This window comes from Antennarius striatus, chromosome 13, assembly GCF_040054535.1.
Source record: "Antennarius striatus isolate MH-2024 chromosome 13, ASM4005453v1, whole genome shotgun sequence".
Lineage (NCBI taxonomy): Eukaryota > Metazoa > Chordata > Actinopteri > Lophiiformes > Antennariidae > Antennarius > Antennarius striatus.
Genome location: NC_090788.1, coordinates 18,341,585 through 18,353,758, shown reverse-complemented (window position 1 = coordinate 18,353,758; position 12,174 = coordinate 18,341,585). Strand labels below are relative to the sequence as shown.

Genomic DNA, 12,174 nt, shown 5'->3' with positions numbered 1-12,174 from the left:
GATATCAACACATAGTCCTATGCACAACAGATTTACGCCAAAGTAACGTTTTGTTTTCATATGAAAATTATATACATAACAAGTTAACAAAGGAAACACACATTTTTCTCACAGTAGATGATGCAGTATACAATAATTAGACCTTAAGCATGAGCTGGACATAGAAGCATAATTATCAAGCCAATCACAAGCTGGCAACAAAATGAACATTACATGACAAAGACCAGTCAAATGGTGTGTTAAGAAATAAATACTAACTAAACATCCAAAATAAATAAACTTTTATAAATAAACGAATGCTATGGGTCAAAGGAGTTTCTTTTGAGTCATTTCTACATGTTCTACATTCTCTGCGTCATCGCAGGCACGATGACGCAGGAGCGCGGTCATTCAGCGTCACAGTATATATGGGCATGGCAAGGGGACCACCATCACTGGCACAGGCGCACGGCGCGTCAAACGTTTTAAGCCTCAGGAGCAAAGTTCTTGAATCACATGTGATTATCCGCATCCAGAAATCCGCGACGCGCCTGGTGCCGTGACGTGTTCGTCATGTCACGTTCCTAATTTCAAGAGAGACAGAGACAGGGGGAGACAGAGAGAGAGAGAGGAGAGAGGGAGAGAATTATATAACAACACACTGCTGCTGTATTTATAGGGTATCTCCATATTTTCAACATTTTATGATTCCCCCTATAAATAACTTGTATGCCTATATATAAAATAAACATGGATTTATTTCCACACGATTTGACGCAATTTAATTCTATATTCAATATACACTCATTCATACCATCATAGAAAACACGTCAGAGAATACATCTCCTCAGGCCACAGTTTAGAAGTGTTGGCGAACAGAGGAGACTTTAAACGTCCCACCAGTTGTTTCATGGCGCGTTCATGGGGCGCTGGTTTCATGTTGCTTCATTGAACCGTGTACCCGACCTAACTTCAGGAGGCTGGCCAGCCAGACAGCAGCAGCAGCAGCAGAGGCTACAGTCTCTGATGTGCGCTCTCAGATCTATTCTCAGGTGACGACAGGAGCTGAGGTATCAAGTGATAACTGGAGTTTGCGATCAGGTGGCTGAGAAGCGCAAAACCAGATAGTTCGTGTGCCAGAAATGCTCTTAATCCTAGGTACACATACAAACTATGACACACAAATAAGCACATTTGATTTATAAAACGTTATGTTGTTACCTACATGTTTGTTATGTACGTATATGTTATGTTTACTTAGAGATTTGCTCATTTTATAAACTAATTGCTTGTGTATAGAACCATTTCTGCAAAGTAAATATGTTTATTAGACCTATACGTTTAAGTAAAGCTCATTAAGCATGTGTATTTTTGCGTACTTTTTCATAAAATTGGATCCCGTTCTTTGTCAGCATCTTTCCAGTCCTGCTGTAGAAAAAATATTAATATTTGACTGCAGTTCTGTTTGCAGTTTTGACCCATTTTCTCATGCTGCTGCTGACCTCTGCTGGTGAGATGTACATGAAACTCCATCAAGTGCGAGTTTTATTTGTGTTATTCCTGAAATAATACTCTATTTATTTTGAAACAAACTGAATTTTAATATCAGACATCCGCTTCAACTTTATTAACCCTTCAAATTTGTATACATTTGAATAAGCTTTCCTGTAAACAAAACATCTCGACAGCATCCTGTCACCCCAAAAAACTCAAGCAATGAGGGTCCTCTCTCCTACCAAATAGGCCTTATACTTACGTTCCACCATCCATAAATAAATCCAGCTGATAAATAGAAATGTAGCAACATGAAATAAGATTCAAATTTAGGAAGATTTAAATTTCAACATATGATATAATAGAAAACAAAGACTCATAATACCGGAATGTTTCACTAATGACAGCACAGTCGGCTGTAATACATTTAGCAAAGTTAGCTGAAATTCAAGGCACTAGACAAGCAATTTTTGTTCCTGCTAATATGGGCAGTCTTCTGTGTTCTAATGCACCAATGCACCACTCACAAAGGAGGGAAGAAAAAGATACGTCAGAGGATTTGGGGGAATGCAGAAGCCTGACGCTTCATTCCTTTCACAGTCTTTCCTCTCTCTCGTTCTTCTTTTCCCATCGCAGTTTCACTTTTCTCCTCAGTGACCATCCGTAACAGGAGCAGGGAAGTGGCAGTGTGTTTATGTGTGTGTGTGTGTGTGTGTACTCCATGGAACACCACAGTTGTTTGAACGTGACACTGTAAATGGTTAAAATCTTGTTCTTTTCTATGCATTATTGGATTTTCAAAGTCTCTCAGTAAAAAAAATAGCAAAGAACTTTGACATTCCTTGTTCTTCCACTTTTCTTTAGACATAGGCCTCAGGGATATTGGTGCCATTGATTTTTATGTAAATCTTAGCATTGTCCTCCTTCTCCTGCTGCTCCTTGAAGAGGGTTCGTCTGTAGCAGATCAGGTAGAGAGGCAGCAAGAAGCCGAGCATACTGAGAGCAAGCAGCCCGATATTAACCTGGAGGACGACCATGGAATTAGTCATTCTGGAATGGTTACAGTTTTCAGAGTGCATTTCTGAGTGTGTGTGCTTTTGTGTTCATACCCAGAATGGGTCTCCCTCCAGTGGTCCCATCATAGCCAGAAACAAGGGCTGCTGCAGGAGAGCAAACACAGCACTGACAAGAGACTGCATGCCCGTCAGACTGCCAAAAAGGGAGGAGGGATACCTGGAGAGACAGAAGAGGTTCATTTATTTCTCTGTTTGACGCTGCATCCACTTGAAGAATATGAAAATGTCACATGTGTGCATCAGTGTGAGACTTACACAGCGGCGTAGAGACCGCCAACGGCGGAGTGAATGAATCCTCTCACCACAGTGTGCAGGATAAAAGACACAATCTGTGGAATTAGAATTCATTGTGAGTTCATGATGGAATTAAAAGTGAGTCAACATTTTGGGAAATAAACATTTAGATAGATTTCTTGCAGAGTTTGATAGAAAGATTTGAACATATGAAGCCACATGGTCACATCGCTTAGATTATTTTAGCTCAAGGACTCAAAGCAGAGTAGGAGCTAACCTCTGTCAACAAATTCTATCTTGTTTGTTTAACAATCATACTGACTTTTTGAAGAAGAAAGAAAGAGGATTATCTGAAAATTTCTGTCTCAAGTAAAATTCTAAAGGCCACGAAGAGACAATGATCACTTTGCCAGTTGCATCCCTGACATGCATTGATTAACTGAGACTCTGCTAAGTGGAGATTGTCACTCACCTGCAGTTGGAGATTGGGCACTAAAGATGTGATTCCAAATCCCACTAAAAGGAGGTTTGTGAGGATGAATGCTCGCAAGGCATTGGTCACCTTCTGGGTTTTTTTGTCTCTGCCCTTTTTCTTTATCTGCCCACTAGAAGTCAAAATTAGACAGAAAACAGAGGGATGAGTTTGTAAGTTTCACTTCTTGGTTGTCATAAACATCGAGGGGTTAAATTTGACTCACTTGTTGCCAGAGGTTTTTGTTTCCTCTCCATCATCACACTCTTTCAATTTCCAATCCATGATCTGACCAATGACAGGAGTGGTCATCAGGCAGAGCAGCTGCAGCACTCCGAAGATGGAGGAGTACAGACTCACTGCGAGAGAAAAAGAGCAGAAAGGATTGTGAATAGCTTGGAAAAAGATGTTAATGGTCTTAGAGGGTATGGTGAAAGGGATGTATGGTTCTAGACCTTTTTATTTTTTAATGACTCTGATGGTGCAGTTACTTATTAGTCCTAGGTGGTGGAGGTGGAGCTACACTGGGAGAAACAACAGTAGATACGGATGAATCAACTGTTCAAAAGTCAATGTGATCTATTATGAGGGACATTTATGGCCAAGGGCATCATGGTGAATGAAAAGTACATCATGTGAGACTCCCAGTGTGAGCAGCTACACGGGCAAAGTTAGTTAATGAGTGTGGTAGCTGGTGGTTTCAGCTCAACAACAGCTAAAGGACTTGGTTACTGAAAACAGCCAAGGTCAAATAAGGAAGTAGTGAAGAAAATATCTGTGACAGGAGTGCGAAAGGAGTGGCAGTGGGACATTTATAGTATTAGGATGACAAGCATTAACAAGAGAAGAGGTTAAATCATAAACGTTGCTGAACTTTTCACTGATCTACTGATATACTGGGATTTTAGTCTTACCAACTTCCATTTTCTCCACTGAAAATTAATTTAAAACCAAGTTAATAAACCATCTTAAATCCATGTCACTGAGCAATACATGAATCAGCATCAAACAGGTCTAGGTGAGGTAATGGCATGATCATACGGTGAAAGCTTTCAGAGAAATACTCAAAACAAAATGACGAACCTGTGTTGAGGTCTCCATCAGTGAGCGACTCCAGGACGCTGTTCATGGCTCCCATATAGAACAAGAGGCGGAGCTGAGTGATGCACATGGTTACCAGACTGAGCAGGAAGATCGGAGTAGCGATAGTTTTGAAGAAGGATGGGGCTGCAGAGAAGATACAGATAGGAGGCCGATGTATGTAAGGTGCGTCACAGTAAGAAACAAAATTATGATATGAACTTTTACTGCAATCTTAACTACAAATTTAATACTCTTACATTCTTGTGGCTTGCAATCCATCTCAAGGTCCATGGTGGAGAGGCAGAGCTTGTTTCCATCCTTGACAGCAAGTTCATTCTCTTTCAAGCTGTTACCCACACTGAGGCGGCGGCCTACTGTAGTCACTTGGCGGTAAAACTGCTTCCCTGTGATCTTATGGTCAAAGCCCAGCCAGCTAAACTTGATCTTCACACTAAGAAAGTGAAGGAAGAAAGTGAAGTGAAAAGGAGAAATACAGGAAGAATACATTTCATATTGATGTGGTAATTTTGGATTCGCCATCAGGTAGGTAAATAAATAAATAAATCCTACTAGTCCTCCATAAATTAGCCTGATTGACATGAATTAATACAAGAAGACTCCTTTTGTGCTACTAACGTGTAGTCCATGTCCTCTGGTCCTGGGAACGGTTCCAGTGGCCAGTTGAAGAAGCAGTTCAAGAAGACCAGTCCAGCACAGGCGGCCCACACCACCAGAATAGTGATGAAAGATACGCCCAAGTCATAGATAACCTGTGGAGAACAACAACGTCTTGAAATGAGAATGCAATTAACAGAACTCATTCTTCTGCAAAGTCCTCAAAAGGTGTGAAAATCATCGTTTTTTTAGATTCAAATCCACATCGAAATACACACAGCTTTCATAAAAATAAATCCCATATTTAGTACGTGTCAGGACAGATAAATATAAAATATGGTAGCAGAATGTTTTTTAAGGGTTATGAAATTTTATTAAACAAATTCTATTAAGATCCGATCCACCCTGCTCTGCCTTTGACTAACATGGCAAGAGGATTTTTGATGAAGCCCCTCACTGAATGAACTCTGACCATGCCATAGTAGGATTTATAAAGTTCCTGGGTGGAGGTATACAGTTAATGAGTGCCCTCTTGTATTGCAAAAATGATAAAGATTGAGATGTGCACTGCCAGTGAGTGAAGGTATCCATGGTGATTTAGCTTTTTGTTACCTTGACACCAGGGAAGGTCACAGCAGAGGAGGCATAGGAGCCAATCATCAGAGCAATAAAGGTGGAACGGAGGTCTCCAAACATGTTGGGTAGCTGGAAACAAAGAGAAATAAAATGAGCGAGTGTTAAGACAATAAAATCACAAAACTAAATCACAATAATGTGTCTTTGTCTACCAAAAGTAGGTTTTGCACAAACTCGCTAGTGAAATGTAATACGGTATGTCCCATTGAGTATAGAATATAAACTACTGCTGAGATCATGGAGATCTCAGCTGCAGTTTGGCTGCTCTAAGTTTAAGGTCAGGGCCAGTTTGGGACACTGGGTGGGAACCAATGAGCAAACAGAAATGTTCAGAGAAAATAAAACACTACAAAGTGACATGGAAGATCAGTAAAACAAAAATATAAAACTGCGTCACATGGCACATGCAGCTGTCTGAATCAGATGGATTCTATACAGCTGAAACAATCAGAGAGGGCACAGACGTCCAGATACAAAGGCATTCATGAGCTGCTCTGCTTTCAAGGGACAGAACAAAAACAAGCGCGATTACATAATACCGGGGTGGCTAAGTTTGATCATCAGAGAAACAAAGTTTCTGAGAAATATCATTGGGAGGACCTAGAAAACTGATCAAGCACATTTTGAAACAGACATATTTGCAGCTGCTGGAAGGGGAGAGGTGACATGACAACCAACGGTGGAAGGAAGTCCCCTGAGGGCAGCTGGGAACAAACGCCTGCGGGTGTGAGGTGAAGTCGTGATCGAGGATTCAAGGCGATGCATGGAGTCTAATCATTAGCCAAACTCTTGGAAAACTTGGCATACTTAGTATAATGGTACATCGCATCGGGAGGGAGAAGCTTTTGTGTCATTTGGGGACAGCATCTTTTTATGCACAGATGCCTATATACAGGAAAAGAACAAAAAAAAGTTGTAAATTATGGTTTTACTATCTCAGTGACATTTAGGCAATGGGTGGCAGCAAATGAGAGAGGTAGGTGAACAAACACCACATGGGAAATAAAAAGATTTAGTAACATCCTGGAGTGGTGTAGAATAAAGGCCGTTTTATTAGGAGATTTACGAGAGCGGACCCCTCTTTAGTGAACAGCATCACCATGGCACAGCGTTGGACTCCTGTGTGAGTTGCGGTCAGATGAACTGATGGAGTGGGGGGGGGGTGAAGAACAGCCCACTCAAATGTGAGGAATTGACACTGTAAACCCTGAAACTCTCTGAGAGCATTTCTTGTTTTTCTGTACCTCTTCAGATAAGGTTGCACAAATGCTTTCGCAGCTTTGTAGGAAGGTGTATAAATGTCATGAATTACTTAGGGTGGGGTCGAAGACAAAAGGGAGAAATAAAGGAGGCGAGAAAGAAGAATTTGGCAAGACCTCAATGCCTCATTCCTCCTCTCTGCTTGTTTGGGTTCTAACCTTGATGTTAAATGTGGAACTACAACAATTTTTGGACATTTTTTTAGTTGGAAGAGGGTGTCAGCAAACTATTAAGACGGAGGTAATAGCAAAACAACAAGACATGGAAACAGAGGATGATTATGAATCAAGACATTGATGTACACACACACCCACACACGCACCGTTAGAGAGGTGAAGGTCATGCACATTCCTCCAAAACCGTTGAAAGTCAAGGCAATGAAGATAAGGACGGAGAGTTCTGTAAAAGGAAAGCATGTTTTTCAGTGATGAAGCCAATGTAGACTGTTTCAAGTGCATTACTTTCAAGTGGACTTACCATTTGGTTGGTAGGCTCCATAAGCGATGAGCAAACAGGACAATCCAAAGCATGTGCTGAAAACAGAGAGTCGCATCAGTCATTTGTGTTAAAACCTGATACCTAGATAGTGTCAATCATTCCTGATGAACCACAAGTGTAAAGAATTGTGTTTGCAGAGCCACATCTTTCACCTGTGTCTTCCCGGCTTACCTGCCCAGCAGTCGGAGCTTGCGAGGCCCGTATTTATCCATGACGATACCCAGTGGCAGGGTGATAGCCGAGAGCAGAAAGGAGCCCACGGTGAACGCGAGGTTCAGCATCTCATCCTGGTCTTTGCAAATCAGCCAACCGTTCATCCGCAGGGGCTCATCCGCTGGGACAAGGGGCCGCATCTCCACCCCGTCTCCCAAACCGACGACAGCGTCCTCACTTTCATAGTAGTCGGCGTATTCATAGGGTGCTGGCGTTGTCAGGGTTTGGGACAGATTGGAGCTGGAGCTGTTACCTGAAGAACAGGAGTTACACTAGTGAGCACATTGTCAGCTGAGATGGTTCCCATACTGTATGACTATAATACAACCATTTTCTGTAGGAGTTATCTTTTTATTTGTATTGCACAAATTGTGCAGTTTTGACTGACTTCAGCTGTGCACGTCAGCAAATTCTGCCAAGAGGAACCTGGGGTTTCCTGTCATGCAGATGAAATGCAGAAGTGTCATACACCCACACACCGGGGTCACATGTGCAGACACAAGTATGCAAAAAACACAAATTTGCAAAAGTAGAGGCAAATAAACTGAAGCCAGTATTGTCCAGACAAGTTCTGGCACTACTGTCTACCAACCAGACTTGACTGAGATGCTAGCTGGATATCTGATAATTCCAAGTAATGTCAGGGATAAAAACATGATAAGCTACCAGAGCAATAAACCTGGCATTGTTATCAGAACCTGTGAGTAGATAACGTAAGAAAAGTACAGGGCAAAGTCCTTGTGACGTAAAGAAGTCACACGTGAGCTGAAGGTGTCTGGATTTTACCCTGAACCTCATCTATGGCACCAACCAGGCGATGACTAGGGATTCAAAAGAGTATGTGTGACATCTCTGCATGAAACATCACCTCATGCTTTGTGAAACAGTGCCCAAATTCTGGTAAAAATGGGAATTCTTGGGAAGATTTTATCACACAGGATACACCACTGTTAACAGCTTTGAAGACACACACATATACTGTAGATGTATATAACATAATCCTTAACCTCTAATGCATGATGAAAAATACAGTTCAATTTGAATTGTGTCCAAAAGCAACTGACAGCTCTTTCATACAGCCTCTTATCAGTGGACTTTAAACATTCATATTACCAACAATAAAACTCTCTGTCCCTCAGAAGAGCTGAGTTGGTGCTGCTGTCCTCTCCCTCTTACATCATAATTGCTAGATAACACGTCTTTGGCAGCGATCCAGGGAGTCACCTACAGTCATGGGTGCCTGATACGCTTCAGCAGCAAGGCCGAGGTCAGCGCTGTAGTGTTTTCTATGAAGGGGTGTCCATATCCTAGGAAACCTGACTAGACTAGCTTTGAGTCATGACCGCTTTATGGTTAAATGACATTTTATTGTGATGCTGAATAAGCTTAAAGATTGAATTGTCAGGCAAAAAGTTGTGTAATGTGCACTTATAGATGGTAGATAGATAGCACCAGATGTGAGGAGTTGGAAAAACAATATCCTTCTGCAAAGGACGAGTCATAGAAATCAATTGGGCAACGAAAGAACACTGATTAGCAGGATTCACCGGAGTATCAAACAACAAGTCTGACCTGACTCCTCTCTCAGATCCCCTTTTTGTTGCACATACATGCAGCGGCTCCAGACCGGAGCCATTGCATGGATCAATCCCACCTTTGTACCACAAAACACAAAGCCCCCTCCTGACTTTGGGACAAAGCGGGAAGAAAACAAGAAGAGGCTTTAGAGATGAGGGACTTAAGGTGAAGTCAGAAGGACAGCTGGTCCAGTCCCTCTACAGTTTATCAGTAGCACTTAAATCAGTGCTTCTTCCATTTGGTTGTGGGAACTGGTGTCTTTACTCTTTGACTTTGCACTACTTTGTTAACTTGCCATCCTGCACTCTCTTCGATTAAATTGATCAGGTTACATCTCCTGAGTCCTTCAAGAAACAGCTAATGACCTTTTCACAGAAAAGTTTCTGGGTGGAAGACAGCTCTTGAATAATATATTGTTCTCTCCACCACCATTTTATCAGCTCACTGTAATTTAAATATGTAAAATATGTAAAATAAACTCAGTCGCTTCATCGTCAAGCCAATGAAACAAACGTGACAAGACTGTCTGCACTGAAACGACACATGATTGTTGTTACTCACCCTCCTCGTTGCAAAGGTAGGAGTAGAAACCTTCTGACTTGAGCATGATGAGGAGCGATCCCCATCCCAGCAGCACAGCAGAAAAAAGCAGATTCTCAATGATGGCGGTCACTGCCATCCACCAGCGCCTGGCAAAGGCTGAGGCCAGAGTCGGAGGCATGATTGCAGGTAAGAATTTGTAGGCAGTGACAGAGGAGGGAAAAGCAGAGAGCAGAGAGACCACAGGGAGCGAGAGGAGGACCTCCTCGACTGATGGAACTCGGGATGATGGTTCACTTATCTGTGAGGAGAAAAGCACAAAAGGGAAGGGGAGGAGTTTGTCAGTTATCTGTCGACTGAAAAACTTGAAGGTCCAGCATTTATATGAGTACAAGATAAAATCATTTAACTTTGAGTCTAACTGGTTATAACTGGATGCATCATTAGGAGTAAAGTAAAAATGACGTTATTAAGGTTAAAGATCAAAGATCAAAGGTCGATTAAAGTTTAAAAATCAAAGATCCCTTTATTGGTCCCCAGCAGGGGGAATTAGTCTTCCACTTTTGTTAGCAATCGTTACACATGTATACATATGGTACAGGCCCGAACACACACACACATGCACGCACGCACGCACACACACACACACACACACACACACACACACACACACACACACACACACACACACACACACACACACACACACACACACACACACACACACACACACACACACACACACACACACACACACACACAAGGGGTCTGCAGGACATGCAAATGATGGAGATAGGTAGACTGGAGTGCAACTCCCTCATGGGGCGCCCACTTTGAGCAACCTATTAAGGGGACGGTGCCTTGCTCAAGAGCTCGGGATGTGAACTGGCACCTCTCGTACTCCAACATTTTTTGCCTGACATGGGTCTTGAAATTGGCCACCCTCCAGTCCCCAGCCCAAGACTTAGTGGACTGTGCTACTGCCGCTCTAATTACAGTATATCTGTTAGTCACACACACACACACACAGACACCCCCCCCACACACACACACACACATGCACACACACACGCATGCACTTATTTCATAATTTTTCATGTAGAATGTTTGCTCTCCAATTAGGCACACAGGAGCATGCGAATACGACATACATACAAATGGTAAATTATTAACCGTCAATCGTCTAAAGATCATTCCATCACTGCAGGGACAAAGATCTGACATCACATTACAGTAATGACTGAGGGAGCATCTGTGGTGAGATCACAGAACTTGTCCTGTGTGATTGAAATGACAAACTGGTGTGAACTGGATCCAAATTGGACTCTCTCTCACTGCTCAGTCACTCAGTAACTCCCTCCACTCAGACCCATTCAGCTGTGACTGTCTTCGGTAATTACTGCATCCGAAACATAACAAAGCTACCACACACACACACACACACACACACACACACACACACACACACACACACACACACACACACACACACACACACACACACACACACACACACACACACACACACACACACACACACAAAACAAAAAAAAACTCCACAGAGTACTGTGCACACAATGAGTTCAATCAGAAACAGCAATGTAAAAGTAATTTCAGAGTTAGTTATAGATTACTTTGAAAACAACAATATAATAATCAAGCAGTGAATGACTTTTCATGGTTTCATTTAAAAATTACATTCTTATAATTCTATTATGGTTTTTTTTTTGTGCAAAACTTTCCAGATAGAAGATGTCTGGAACATTAAAAACCCCTCTTACCTCTCACTGCAGGCTGCAGCAGCAACATCCAGCTTCAACCCTCTTGTGGTCTCTGAACCGGTTTGCTGTGAGACAGCTTTATATACGTACACGGGCCGCCTTCACGTGACGCCCCCTGCTGACCAAAGGTAGAACTTACATTTAAACTGTTGTAATGAGAGGTAATATTTTGGGAGTCCTCGTAAAAAGCACAAATTAAATGAATAGAATAGCATAGAATAGCCTTGATTGTATCAAAAACTAAACTGGGTGTGGAAAGAATTAATCAAGTCAACCAAATATGGCCTGTTTTTCAAAAGATGAAGTTGTTATCTGAATCGATTGGTGGCCCTTGACTGAAGGTGGGACTCCTGATATCAGCTGATATTCAAAGTGCTGTGCTCAGTGTTTACATCTGATGAGGGAGCTTTGTGTACACAAACACAAAGCTCCCTTTGCATTGAAGCTAGTTAACCAGCATTCGATCGCTGTCAATTTGTAACACAACGTTATTTATTTGTGTGATCAATATTGTGCAATTGTTTGACCATACCTGAAATACTTCTCCAAAACTATTTCCCCAGTTGGAGACTAATGTCACTGTCCTGGAACTTTTATCCAATATGTAAATCAATCACTGATAGACCAATAGTGAGCCATTCCAAACAAACAATGATGTGGTCATTGTTGTTCCAGAGGTTAAACAAAGCAGTCTGTAATTCAAATGTGTTTTTCT

At 41.9% G+C, this 12,174-nt stretch overlaps 1 protein-coding gene across 2 annotated transcripts; it reads right to left on the bottom strand.

Annotated features, from left to right (window-relative positions):
- Positions 1–86: 86 nt before the first annotated feature.
- Positions 87–11,575, bottom strand: slc43a2b (solute carrier family 43 member 2b). 2 transcript variants are annotated; one of them, XM_068331881.1, is made up of 15 exons: positions 11,460–11,575; positions 9,700–9,979; positions 7,519–7,813; positions 7,327–7,382; positions 7,172–7,248; positions 5,566–5,658; positions 4,975–5,108; positions 4,596–4,789; positions 4,339–4,482; positions 4,170–4,187; positions 3,482–3,614; positions 3,256–3,388; positions 2,805–2,878; positions 2,583–2,706; positions 87–2,495 (listed from the first exon to the last, which is right to left on the bottom strand). In XM_068331881.1, exons 2-15 carry the CDS (start codon positions 9,857–9,859, stop codon positions 2,334–2,336), a joined length of 1,797 nt encoding a protein of 598 aa, XP_068187982.1. In that variant the 5' UTR covers positions 9,860–9,979; positions 11,460–11,575; the 3' UTR covers positions 87–2,333. The 2 variants fall into 2 exon arrangements, with proteins under 2 accessions (XP_068187982.1, XP_068187983.1); XM_068331882.1 differs by lacking the exon at positions 4,170–4,187 and having other exon boundaries at positions 101–2,495.
- Positions 11,576–12,174: the final 599 nt, after the last annotated feature.